Source organism: Ursus americanus, chromosome 20 (assembly GCF_024610735.1).
Source record: "Ursus americanus isolate L20-20 chromosome 20, mUrsAme1.1.p, whole genome shotgun sequence".
NCBI lineage: Eukaryota > Metazoa > Chordata > Mammalia > Carnivora > Ursidae > Ursus > Ursus americanus.
The window spans coordinates 57,337,878-57,352,343 of NC_142146.1; the positions used below are offsets into that span (position 1 = coordinate 57,337,878).

General features: G+C 35.1%; 1 protein-coding gene across 1 annotated transcript in view; it reads right to left on the reverse strand.

The window, feature by feature from the left end:
- Positions 1-12,277: 12,277 nt before the first annotated feature.
- The window catches only part of SI (sucrase-isomaltase), a 92,056-nt gene continuing 89,867 nt past the window's right edge, over positions 12,278-14,466 (reverse strand). Inside the window, exon 48 of the mRNA XM_045811199.2 lies at positions 12,278-13,664. Within this exon, the coding sequence (XP_045667155.2) occupies positions 13,596-13,664 (69 nt within the window). The 3' untranslated portion in view covers positions 12,278-13,595. The remainder of the gene's footprint in view (positions 13,665-14,466) is intronic.

Sequence of the window (14,466 nt, forward strand, 5' to 3'; positions counted from 1 at the left end):
TTACTCAGTGTTTGCTAACTGGCGGTACTCAATACTATTGAACTTTTATAAACCCATCTTTTTTTTTTTTAAGATTTTTATTTATTTATGTGACAGAGAGACAGCCAGCGAGAGAGGGAACAGAGCAGGCGAGTGAGAGAGGAAGAAGCAGGCTCCCAGCAGAGGAGCCCGATGTGGGACTCGATCCCGGAACGCCAGGATCACGCCCTGAGCTGAAGGCAGACGCTTTAACGACTGCGCTACCCAGGCACCCCATATCTGACCTATATCTATTTCTAGCAAACATTTGTTATGTTGTAGAAAATCAAACCTCATGGGAGCAAATATCGCTAACATAATAACCAGAGGAAAGAAATAGTCTAAGCAAACAAACCAACAAGAAGAAAATGGAGTCTGTCTCTGGAAATTTCAGTTATTTTCCCTTTTTTTTTTTTTTTCATTAGAATTTCTTTAAATTTTCCTCTCTTTTTTTATTGGGTAAATGAGCACGACAGTGCAAATGGTATATTTATATTGAAATAAATTAACTACACAGCGTAAAAGAAGATGTTAACGATCTGGGATTGGCTATAAAGTAGCTCTAGTTTGAGGTTAAGATAGTTACTCAAATTTTAGCAGTTCTCCTATTCCTTAACTAAATTAAATATAAAATTTCTACGTTCCCTAAAGAGATGTCTTGAATTCTTCCTGGCTTATTACAAATCTGATAAGGATGACCAGAGTGTTTTCATCTATAAACTGTTCATTTGGGGTTTGAAAATGCTGAGACTCAGAGAGGTGAGTGATACTGCTGAGACTAAATTGCATTTTTAGTTCTCAGTTCATTTTTTTTTTCACACCATACCATTTCATTATTGAAGGTGGATAAAATGTTTTGTTTTCTTGTTTCCTGCACCTCTCTGACGACTTTTTCTCATTTCAACTTGAGATTGCTTACTCTCTTTGACTTCAGGAGATCGCTGCCTCTGTTTTTTAATATCACCCAGACTAATCCTAAATGATCTTCAAAAGTTTCTTTTCCTTTTCCAAATATTAAATGTTCATCTTTTCCAGAGTTCTATCTTTATCCTATTGTTTTCCTTATGTTACAAGCCCTGCAATGCTTATTTCATTTACACACATGATTTTAACCAGTGTACTGGATAAGATACTGACTTTTGAGCCAGAAAAAGGTGAGTTTAATATTTAACTTGACTTCCTATAGCTGAAGGACTTTGGGCAAGATGCTTGATCACTTTCTACCTGATTCTCTCCTTCCTTTCACATCAAAAAAAAAAAAAAATTGCTAATTTTAGCAAATGCCTGTTGACTTATCTGCCCAGCAACTCCTCCTCTATATTCTGGAATTCCCCCCCTGTTTTCTTACTTCATCTTCTCAATATTTCAGTTGACGGTACTACCATCTTCCCAGTTATCAAGCCACACAAGAAAATCACTTAAACATTTGCTGAGCCAGCTCTTCTGCGCTGCCGCTGTTCCTTTTGATGCTCAGCTCCTGGCAACTGAACATCTGTGTGCTGCAATTCTTTACATCACCGAAATTCTCATTTCTGCAAAGTAAAATGTAGAGCAACTATGTCAAAATGGGTTATAAAAAGTCAAAACATCCACTTATTATTAATCTCAGAGCTAGCAGACTTTATTCTCAAGCACAATAATATCTGATGATCCCTATTCCTAAAATTTAAATGCACATTTTTGAGATCTCTAGGGAGAAGAAAGTTGGCTACTGGGCTTGGGGTGATTCAGAGAAATCATTGTGTGTAGCCACAGCTGACTGCTGCCTTGAGCTATCCCAGAACCAGAATCTGCCCAGCAGTCTTGCAAACGCAGAAGAAAGATTTTGATCAAGTCACCAAGAGTGAATTTATTTTTCTCAAGCACTCTGAAAAGTCAGAGTTATAGCTTCCTTTAAATAATTCAAAGCAACTTCTTGAAATCAAGCCAGAAGTGCAAATATAAATATCTGTAATGAAATGCCATAAAAACTTTCATTTGCATTCTTGGTTCAGACAATTCATGAATGGGAAATTCTATGGCACGGTAATTTGCAACTTTGCAGTAGAACAAATTCAATCATACACATGCTGGAAATCTTATATGTGGAAAGGAGGCATTTATCTGGGAGCTGAGCTTAGCTTACGACATAGCGTCAAAAATTCAGTGCATTTCCCTCTTCTACACGTGGGTCTGCTCCCTCATTAATCTTAATGTGAGGCTGAAAGTTATTACCTAAAGATTTTATTGACAGTTTGTATGTACAAAATTTGGAAAGTTGAATCCCAGGAATGGGCCTACAAATGTTTGGTTCTTAATAAAGATAAGAATTTTAAAAACCCCTCTCTGAAATTACCACACACACATACACACACACACACACACACACACACACACACACACACACACACACGTCGTGCTAGGAAAACTGTAATCTTATGGTCATTTCAAGGTAAAATCAAAGTTTAAGGGAAAAAGTTTTTTTTCTTTTCATAGAATAAAAGAATACAATCTTATCTTTTCTAATACCTTCCTAATGACAATCTAAACAGAATCATTTAAAATGACAATTTCAAATAAAATTGTGCTGTGGTAACTCCTATAATTATAAGACTATACATTTTTCTAAGATAGTATAAATTATAAAATGTGGAAGAAGAACAGAAAGAAAGATATGAAAGCTATTGGAGTTTTTATGCTGCGACAACACTGAAAATTAAATATTCTATAAAAACCAGTTTTGGGGTCTCTCTGTACATATAAATATTTTGATTTCTAGAATGGTGGTCATCAAACGTAAACAACAGTCATTTTGTGGTGGTGTGACTGGATAAGAAAATTTTTCTCTCTAAATTTCTGCTTTGCTTATTTTTAAAAAGGGCAATGCAGTGTGTTTACTTAAATAACAGACAATTAAAATAACAAAAATCTGTTCTAATTTCTTTATATATTATAGAGGCATTCTAAAGATGATTTGCTTTGTTGTCTGCTGTTATCATGCGCTAAATACAGTAGAAAGCTCAGGTTTCAAGTCAGTTGAGTTCAATACGCAATAGTTTTTTATTGAAATGGGGGTAGGGAGAAAAATGTTCTTCATTAATTATTTCTTTTAAAGTCCCTTCTCAAGATAAGCTAGGCTTAAAATGTAATCACATGCCCTGTTTTACATATCATATATTTCTATTCAGCTTTCATTTACTGATGGACAAAACAAATTAATTTGTCTAATCAGAAGATATGTATTCAATTTAAATGTATTACTTGTGATAATAATTATTGATAACATTGGCTTCAATATATTGATCACTTAATGTGCTAGTCATGTGTTATCTCATAGGTGAATGGGTCTACATCTTTTAACTGATGAAAAGAAAGGCTAGAGGATTAAATAATTTAGCAAATGTCTAGAGTTAGTGATACAATAATCAGAATTTAAATCCCCGTCCACTCTTGCATGCATTACTATTTTAATATTTTCTTCTGAAATTAAAACAAGAACAACTAAGCTACATTTAGCTCTTTCTATGTATCAGATTTCCTTGAAATTATTTCTAAGGATCATTTTCTTTAATCTATGCTAACCCACAAAGTAGGTATTGTTATTATCCACTCTTTACAGATGAAAATAATCACATTATTTGCACAGAGCCATACAGCTAATATCCCAAATAATGTCTATTGATATTCAATTCCACGCCTGCCTTTTTAAACTCTCACCACAGGGGCATTAGGCCTGTAAACATTTCCCAGACTTTCTTGCCAAAGAATTCCTGTTAGAAGAGCTTGTATTTGATACAGAATACAGGAGAGACGTCATTATTCCATGGTGACAGCTATGGGCTGATGCATGGACATCTTCAGAAAGTACATGCAGGATTCTGCCCGCAGAGATTAGACATCTTCCTGAGTCAAAGTTACAGACTTAACTCTAGATATATACACTATTAGCATTTCTACTCTAAAATAATGCATATAGATTCGAAAGTTCTGTATATGAAAATAACAGTTCTGAGTGTCATTTGAGGTTATACCTTAAATATCAGTGTATTCGGAAGTACTCAGATAATCCAGTTTTTAACTGGATGACTATCTGATTTTTGTGATCTTATGTTTGGGCAAATATAGCAAGTTTTTACAAAAAGTAATGCATTTGCTGTGGTAGTTCTCATGACGGTAGCTGTCGGTGGCAGTGTTTTGTGGGGATTTCACTACTATAAATACAGAATGTAGCATGTAGTTTCCAAAGTTTTCGTTTCATAACATAATTCCTAGCAAGGAAAATTTTGTTCCTGTTAAAGAAAAGTCTATTTTAAAAGTTAACAATATTCGAAGAGATAAAACACATTTCTGAATCCCATTTTAAACCAATTTACACCTATTAGGATGTGTTGCAGGAAGCATCCATATTTTCAGTGTGTCAAATGCAAATATTTCCTGTATTTTGATGTTTCAGGGGTGAGAATGCACCTCAGGTCAGCTAAATTTTACTTCGTACATGACTAATTAAATGCAGAAACCCATCAGTGCCAAGGTAAATAATGTTTTCTGTTTCCTTATAAGATACGTAATTTAAAACAATAGAAACAGGGAAATGGAGTGTGCCAGGACTGCCCATGTAAAATAACCACTCTGTTAGAGGAAACACTTTATTTTCCTGATTCATGCAAGTACATATGAGGGCATCAAATCAGAATGTTTACTAGTCAAACAGCTGAGATTCTAATCCCTGTTCCATCGCTTTCCTGCTGCCTGACCTTATCAGTCAGCTTCCTCATTTTAAAAACAGAAGTAAAAGTATAAACTTTGAGTGTTGTTCAGGGAGTTAAATAAGATCAGCTGATTCCTCCAAAACCATTTATTGAGTGCCTACTCACTGGCAGGCAACCTTCTAGGAGTGAGGGGTGAGGCAATGAGCAAATAAGAAAGCCCTGCTCTCTCAGAGCTCTCATTCTGGGGTGAGGGAGGCCAGGTAATACATGGATACATAAATAAGATATAGAGTGTGTCTTATGGCAATAAGTGCTGAAGATGAACCGTGGAAGAGGGATCCAGAGCTCAGGGTGCGGTATAAACGCACTGAGAGGCTGATGCTTGGCAAAGACCTGAGGGATATGAGGAAGCCAGGTGTACTATTACCTGGAGAACAAGAAATGTCCAAAGAGAAGAATATGTTCAAATGTCTCAAGTGGAAAGAAGCATGGAATTTCTAGGAACACAAAGAAGGTGAGTATAATTGGAGCAGGGAGAGTGAGGGAGAGCTTGACACAAGGTAAGTATGGAGAACTAAACAATACCAAATCAGAAAGACCCCTGGGCTCATGTTAAGGCTTTATTACTACCCTAAGAGTAAAGGAAGGTAATGATAGGTAAGCATGGTGGTAATATAACTGAATTTGTGTTTTTATTAAAAATCACTTTGACTTCTGCCAAGACAATAGAGGAATTGAGGAAATCGAAGAAGGTGGCGTGGTTAGCCGTTGGAGTGTTTGAGCATGGACGATGGCTTGTACTGTGATGGTAGCAAGAGAGATGAAGAACAGGAGACATAGTCGAGAATGATTTACGGGGCGCCTGGATGGCTCAGGTGGTTAAGCATCTGCCTTTGGCTCTGGTTGTGGTCTCAGGGTCCTGGGATCGAGCCCCACATCGGGTTCCCTGCTCTCTCTCTACTGTTCCCCCTGCTTGTGCTCGCTCGCTCTCTCTGTCAAATAAATAAATAAAATCTTAAAAAAAAAAAGAATGATTTAGGACCTAGAATTAGGATTCGGCGACACATTAGAACTGAGATATAAAGGAGAATTGTTTATTTATTTACTTATTTTTGAGAAAGAGAGTGAGTGGTGGAGAGTTGCCAAGGGAGAGGGAGAGAGAGAATCTCAAGCAGTCTCCAAGCCTGGTGTGGAGCTGGACGTGGGGCTCAGTCTCATGACCCTGAGATCATGACCTGAGCCAAAATCAAGAGTTGGACACTTAACTGACTGAGCCACCCAGGCGCCCCTCTTTTGTCCATTGTTTAATCAGCATGTTTATTTTTATTGTGTTTTAAGTGTCCTTTATATATATTTGGATAAAAGTCTATATCAGATACATAATTTCTAAATGTTTTCTCTCGGTCAGTAGTTTGTGTTTGCATTCTCTGTACAGTATCTTTCGCAGGCCAGAAGCTTTTATATCTCCATAAAAACAAATTTGTCAATTTTTTATCTGTGATATATTGTGCTTTTGATATCATATCAACAAATATTAGGCTAATGAAAGGTGATAAAGTTTTCTCCTGTGTTTTCTTATAGACAATTAATAGGTTTTAGTTTTTATATATAGGTCTATAAACTACTTTGAGTTAATTTTTAAATATGATCCAAGAGAGAAATTTTTCATATGGTTGGCAATTGTTCCAAAACCATTTGTTAAGAAGATTGTCATTTTTTAATGAACTGTACTTTTACCTAAATAAAAAAATCAATTGCCTCTCTTATTAGTGGGGCTATTTATTTGCACTTCCCTTGTATTAATACTTTATACACTTTCATGCACATGTGTGGACATACCCACATAAGTCACTTAGGCTTTCTCCAAAGATGTACAAATGGTCAATAAGCACATGAAAAGATGCTCAACACCATTTATCATTTCGGATATGAAACCACAGTAAGGTGCAACTTCACAGTCCCCAAGATGGCTATAATCAAAAAGACCGTATCAAGCGTTAGTGAGGATAGGAAGAAATTGAAACCCTCATAGACTGCTGGTAGAAGTGTAAAATGGTGCAACCACTTTGGAAAAGTTTTGAAGTTTCTCAAACTGCTAAACCTGGAGTTACCATATGACTTAGCAACTGTATTCCTAGGTGTCTATCTAAGAGTATGAAAACATATGTCTTGCACACAAATCTGTATGTCTTATTGCAGTAGCATTACTCATGATAACCAACAAGTGGAACTAATTCAAATGTCTGTCAATTGAAGGATGGATAAACAAATGTAGTATATACATAAAATGGGATATTATTCATTAATACAAAGAGGTAAATTGCTGATATATGTTACAACATAAATGAACCTTGAAAACATTATACTAAGTGAAATAATCCAGCCACAAAAGATTATGTACTGTGTGATTCTATTTATATAAAAGAAAACTAATCTGTAGACAGCAAGTAGATTAGTGGTTGACAGGGTCAGGAAGGGTAGAATGAAGTGTGGATGCTAATGTGTATGGAGAATTTGGGGGGATGATGAAAACAACCTAAAATTAGATGCTGATGATGGTTACCCAATTCTGTGAATATATAGTAAAAACTACTGACTTGTACATTTTAAAAAATGAATTTTATGGTTTATGAATGATATCTCAATAAAGCTGTTATAAAATGTATTAGCATTTGCAGATGATATACACTGAAAATCAATAGATTTCAAATTAATTTACTATTAATATTTTTCCAATCTCCAATGTTTATCCTGTAAGAAATATGCAAATTTCATCTGAGAAAATAAGAGATTCATTATGGATTGCTCTTTATTCTCTCCACTAGGCATAAGCAAATAGTGGTTATTCAAGGGCAGAATAGCTTGCTTGCTGATATGTATATATATTTTTCCATCTGTTTCAGGTCCTGGAAGCCCCTCAGCTTTTGCTGATACATGAGTCTCCTTTGTGTCTTTGCCTCCTTACCAGTATGGTTCCTTCCATTGGCTCTGGTACTGATGATGTCTCTGCCTAGAAGTCTGGGGTCGGGTCTCCTTTCAATTGTGCCACTGGGCAACATGGGACAGTTTTACTTCCCAGGAACTAAAGAATCTCAGGAGTGCAAACCGGATCTTTGCTTTGCAAGTTGGGCCTATGCTGAAAATCAGTTTCCTCCCCAATTTCCCAATGGGTAGGGAGTCAGGAATTCGTCATTCTTTTTTCCTTACTTCACGGTATAAAATATTCTTTTCTTCACTCGAGGTTTTTATGATACTGTAGTTGGAGAAATGGCACAAGATTGCTCTTTTTTGTTTTTGTTTTTTAAACCTTTGTCTTTTCTATGGGCAATTTTCTGGATCTAGAAAAAAGTAAGACATCATATATAATCTTCTGTATCTTATTCTCTTCTTTTCTGATTCTGGCCATAGGAAAAAGCCTTAATAGATGATTTATCTTCTCTACCATTCAATTATTAAGAACTTAATAAAATTTTTTACTTTTTTTTTTGTTGTTTTTTTGCTCTTGTTCAACACACTTATTGACACCCACTACTGTGTGCTGAATTAGACAGTGGAAGATGGGAGGCAATCCCTGTTCTTTGGCCTCAAAAGCCCATAATCTTTTTTTTTTTTTTTAAAGATTTTATTTATTTATTTGACAGAGAGAGACAGCCAGCGAGAGAGGGAACACAAGCAGGGGAGCGGGAGAGGAAGAAGCAGGCTCATAGCGGAGGAGCCTGATGTGGGGCTCGATCCTATAACGCCGGGATCACGCCCTGAGCCGAAGGCAGACGCTTAACGACTGAGCCACCCAGGTGCCCCTCAAAAGCCCATAATCTATATGGAAGATATAAATAGCCAACTTCAATGTCAAATTAATGTAATACAGGAAGTGCTATGGGAATATGGAGGAAGAGAGAACTAATTTTGCTTCAAGGAGTTAGAAAATCATGCCCATTAATTTGACAGTGAAGCTTAACTGTAATTTAACAGGAATTTGTTAAGACAATAAGGCAGAAAGAAGCAGCACTCTAGGTAGTGAGGGAGAAAGAAACATGACGAGTGTGAGAGATTAAATTAAAATTAAACCTCTTTATCAAAAATAAGGTATTTCTTTCTGAAATATTTAATTTTTGTCATGTTCTTTAGTAGAACTTTATATTTTTTTTAAACTTTCAGTTGGAACCTTGCATATAACAGTAAGAGTTTGGATTTTTATTCCAGGGAAGTCACTGAAGGAGGGTGATCAAGAAAATAAAATGATATTTGTAGTTTAGATTTTTACTGTATTGTGTGGTAATTGGGAAAGATTGAGGAGATGTGAGTAGAAGCAAGAAGAGATATTTAGGAAACTCTAAAACAAATGTTTCCAGATTAGAAGCAATGGGGACCTGCACAAGAATAGAGGGGAGATAATAGACTGGAGAGGGATTTGAAATATAAAATATAAGGCTTTTTAACATATTTAACATATTTTAACATATTTTTATTTCAGATTACTACAAAGTAAGTCTCCTTCATGTAATCACTGAATTAATCTTCTTTGCCCCTTTAATCAGATTTGCAACATTGATTTTTGCGAATCACTAGGGAAGATAGTGAATGTTATATATTTTCTGCTTTATAAGATAACTCGTATGTTTTGAAACACAGCCATTAGTCACTACTTATGAACAATGAAGATAGCCAAGATTATGCAGCAGGTACCACCCACTACATGTCACACCATTAAATGTTGGAAGCCGAATTTAAACTCATTTGTTTAAAAATAAAAAATAACTCATCTGTTTGACTCTCAATTTTATGTTCATTGGGTAGCCAAATACATAAGTCACATAAACTGTAGCTAATCTGGATGAAATGAGGATGGCGTAGAAGACTTAGCCTGCTAAACTCTCTCTGTTTACCTGGAGAAGGCTTTACAGAAATGTTAGGGCTCTGTTGGGGGCTGCATTTCTAAATCATTAGTTGATACTTCTCTGTATTTTGGATATTATCTCACGGCAAGAACATAAAGCAAGTAAAGTTATTTTAAGTAGATAAAGAATCATAATTTGAACATATTATATATTCAGAATACTGAATTTTAATTTTTAATTGCAGAATACTCATTTTGAACATTTTCATTCAGTGTTGATAATATATTCTGGCTTTCTAAGGAATGAGGAACTCATTGTCAGAATATGTTAAGTTTCTATCTTCACCTGAAACTTGGTTCGAAATGCCAACATGATGTCTTATACAACTTTATGTGTAATTAGTGGTGAGTAAATCCTTGTTAATTGATTACTGTAGTGCTTATAATAGCTTTTTGGGTACGGACATACTTGCCTTTTGTGTGGTTTTTAAATCCTTAGTGGATTCTTATTTCTATCAGTTTGATAGTGTTCTGTTTGGCACATAGCTAAGTTTAGGAGTGTAGCAGGCGGCATTTCAGATGACTCCTATATGCATCACCTTCTGGAATTCACACCTTTCTGTAATGTCCTACCCTTGAGTGTGGACAGGGCATGTAAATTATTCTAATCAATGGACTATGGCAAGTTGATGAAACATAATTTCCGTGATTATGGTATGTCACACAAGACTCCACCTTACTAGTACACTTGCTCCAGAGATTCTCCTTGTTGCACTAAGTTAAGTGGCAATGTAAAGGGAGCATACATAGTAAGGAACTGTGAGTGGCCACTGGGAAGGGAGGGTAATATCTACGGGCTGAGGGCAGTCTGTAGCTGGCCACCACCAAGAAAGCAGGTTCTCAGTCCTACTGATGCAAGAAAATGAATTTTGCCAACAACCTAAGTGAGCTTGGAAGTAAATTCTTTCTCAGCCTAGTTTCAGGATGAGAACATAACCCAGCTAACCTCTTGATTTCAGCCTTGTGAGACCTGAGCAGAGAAGCCAACTAAGCCAGTACCCACCTCCTGACTCTTGGAAACTATGAAGTTATAAAATTGAATTCTTTTAAACTGCTAGATTTGTGATAATTTGTTACAAAGCAATAGAAAACTAATGTGGGAAAAGTTGTTTTGATATCCTGAAGTTCCCCAGAGTAAATCAGTTCTTCCTTGCCCAGACAAGAGGAAGTTAGTGTCTGTGGAGGATATCATAAGGTGAAACAGCAGTGGTACAGAACAGAGGCATAGATGGCCTCAGGTTGCTTAGGAGAGTCAAGAATAGGCATCTCATTTTTATGTGAACAGCTACAAGTAACTTATCATTCCCTCTTAAAATGTATACCGGGAAGCCTTCACACTCTCATATATGAAATACGACATTGAGAACGAAATACAATTGCTGGAGTATTAGTTACATTACACAAGTTAGCTTTGTATTTATAGCTAACATATTTTGACTGGTTTCATCATGGGACCAAAATTTCTTCTTACAAAGTGACTTAGGATCCTTAAAGAATATTGTCACTAAGAACTCCACTAGGACAGACACTATCTCCACTTCTTTGCTACCACAGTCAAAAGTGATGCCTTTTATATCACTGTATTTTTTTTCTCTAGGAGGTGGAAGGTATGGAATAGGACTACAGCTGCAAATCACTCATATTAGTCCAGAGAAACAGGTGTTGGGTATTTTTGTGATTTTTAGAGTGTTTTTATTGTTTCCCGTCCTCAGAAATGATTATGGAGTAGTCTTGTTTTTGTCTTGTTCCACTGTGGCTGCGTGTCTGTGAAAATGTTTATTTTCAGTAGGAAAACATCAGGGCTTAATTCTTAGAGCCAAACCAACTCCAAGCTGACTGTAGTCAATGATTCATTTCTTTTTCCTTTTCAACAACAAGCGGCAAATATGCTTGTACGTACCTCTGCGCACCTCTGTGAACGCATCTCAAGGTTGGAACTCTGAGTCGAAGGGGATACACAAACTTAATTTTATTGAATACTACATGATTGCCATTCAAAAATGGCTATGCTCATTTATAATCCAATCTTTGGTGACTGGTTTCCTTGCCAGCACCTGATTTTATAATTTATGATCTGTTTGTAAATTCTCCTCAATTTCTATAATATTTCTTAGCAGTAAACTTCATTCACTCTTATTGTTGTTATCATTATTATTGCCATTATCATTATTATTGTTTTCCCTGGTCCTTGTATGAATTGTCTTAAATATTCCATAATAACAGTATTCTAACATTTTTCTCTCTCTTTTTTTTTTAACCTTTTGACCCTCCTCTCCCATTTCTCTTATTTCCCCAGTTCTCCCCCACCCCTGGCAACCATCAATCTGCTCACTATGTCTATGAACTTTTTTGTGTGTGTTTGTTTTTAAGGTCCACGTATAAGAAAGTATACGGTATTTGTCTTTCTCTGTATGATTTATTTTACTTAGCATAATGTCCTCAAGGTCCAACCATGTTGCCACAAAGGGCAATAAGATTTCTTTCTTTTTTATGGTTGAATAATATTCTGTTTGTGTGTATATATCACAATTTCTTTATCCATTCATCCATCAATTTACACTTAAATTGTTTCCATATCCTGGCTATCGTGAATAGTGCTGCAATAAACATGGAGTGTATATATATTTTTGAGTTAATATTTTTGTTTTCTTCAGATAAATACCCATAGAACTGCTGTATCTTATAATAATTTTATTTTTCTTTTTTTGAAGAATCTCTATACTGTTTTCCATAGTGACTACACCAATTTACAACCCCACCAGTAGAGCACAAGTGTTCTCTTTTCTCCATATCCTCAACATTTGTTATTTCTTGTCTTTTTTTTATAATAACCATCATTATCTTTACTATTGTTTCACCAGCCCTTGTATTCTAAGTTATGAGTTGTTTTAAGGATTCCATTATAACAATATTTTAATTTTTAATTAGAAAAAAATTATATGGAGTTACAGGTATTACTTAAGTAAATTCAAAGAAACCTAAGTGTTAAAAATACCAATGAATACTATTTTAGACCATGATTTAGAGTCTTCCAACCTACATAAATGTGCTAGAATGTTTTATTTAACCAAGTAAATAGAATAAACTTTAATATTTTTTCCCCTGTATAGAAAGTAAGGCTAAAAAAGAAATTTGGATTTCTGCTATGGACTGAATGCTCGAGTCCCTCCAAAATTCTTTGGCTGGACCCCTAATCTCCAGTATGATAACTTGGGAGGTAATTAGGTCATGAGAGTGAACTCCCACGAACAGGATTAGTGCCTGTAAGAAGAGACAACAGGGAGCTTGTCTTCTCTTTCTGCCCTTCACCATGTGATGATAGAATGAGAAGGTGGCCATCCGCAGAACCAAGAAGAGGGTCCTTACTAGACACCAAATCTGCTGGCACCTTGTTCAGACTTCCAAGCCTCCAGAACAATGAGACATAAATGTTTATTGCCTAAACTACTCAGTCTATGACAACTTGTTACAGCAACCTAAACGAGGACAATTTCTTTTTGGAAAATAAAGAGAAATGTGTACTTTCTATACTTATATACATTATATTTTCTGTTTTTTAATTAAATGTACATACTAAGAATTAATTAAATCTGATGACAACTATTTTTACATGACTTAAATTTACTAAACACGGAAGAAAATATGTATACAATTGCACAAAAAAATCATTTAAAAAAATCTCCTGTTTTTATTATGTCTTAGTTATACACATATATATTTAGTAACTAGTTTACAGTTTTGGCTGATACTTAGCAAGGTAACTAGAACTATTTAAATCCTGATAAATATTTTTAAAAATTAGATCCAGAACACATTAATATAATAAAATTAGTATTAGTATTATTGTACACTGTGGAATAACTTTAGATAGATGTTATGAAATTAATATTTTATACAATATAAGAAACCAACAAAAAGGGAAAACTATAAGTACAGTGAAACTTAAATCCAGGTGTTAATTTCCCTTTGACAACTGGAATCGATGGTGATCTTCATGACCAGCTGATTTGTATCGGTTCATCGAGAGTAACATTATTCACTGTCAGATCAATATTTAATATCTAAAAAGAAAGTAAAATGGTAATTATGGTTTAATCAGAACAGTATTGTTTTTTGTTTTTTTTAACAAAGGCTATTTCCATATGTAAATTTTCTCTATGTAACAGAATAGTTTTTTTTTCTCTTTTTTTGAAGAATTTTTATTCTAGAGTGTTCACAACTACTTCAGTAATAATCTCACCCAACCTACTCATTATGCAGATAAAAATAAATCCCAGAGGTGGAATGGTTGTTAAAAGACTGTGAAAAACTAAAACTATTAACCAATTATCTTGATTTCTATTATTTTATTCTTTCTCCATATTCCTAAACATGGAATTATTTATAATTGCATTACATAAATGTCTGTGCTTCCTGCCCTTAAATATTAGGGCATATTTACACACATAAATTAGACTGGAAATATGTTTTCTTTTGTATCAATCCCAAAATGCTTTAGGATTCTGAATTTATTGTTAATAATTTCAATTTTGTTGTGTTACTTTCTTTCACTGGACAGAATATCAATTAGACCAAGTAGGGACTAATTATGGAGGTGACTGAGCAGCTATAGGCAATCATCTGTATTATGTTTATGACATGATGATTTCATCAGACCTCACCACTGCTTGTTCTCCAACACACGCACATGACGTTCTGGGCCTTAGCTCAGAAAATTTAGATTCAACTATCAAATATGCAAGAGAAGAGGAAGAGAATCAACATTCCTTTACTGCTTACTGAAAACCAGGCACTCTCTGAGGGGCCTTATAAATATATTCTTCACTAAAGCACAACATTCTAGGATTTATTTCCCACACTGTA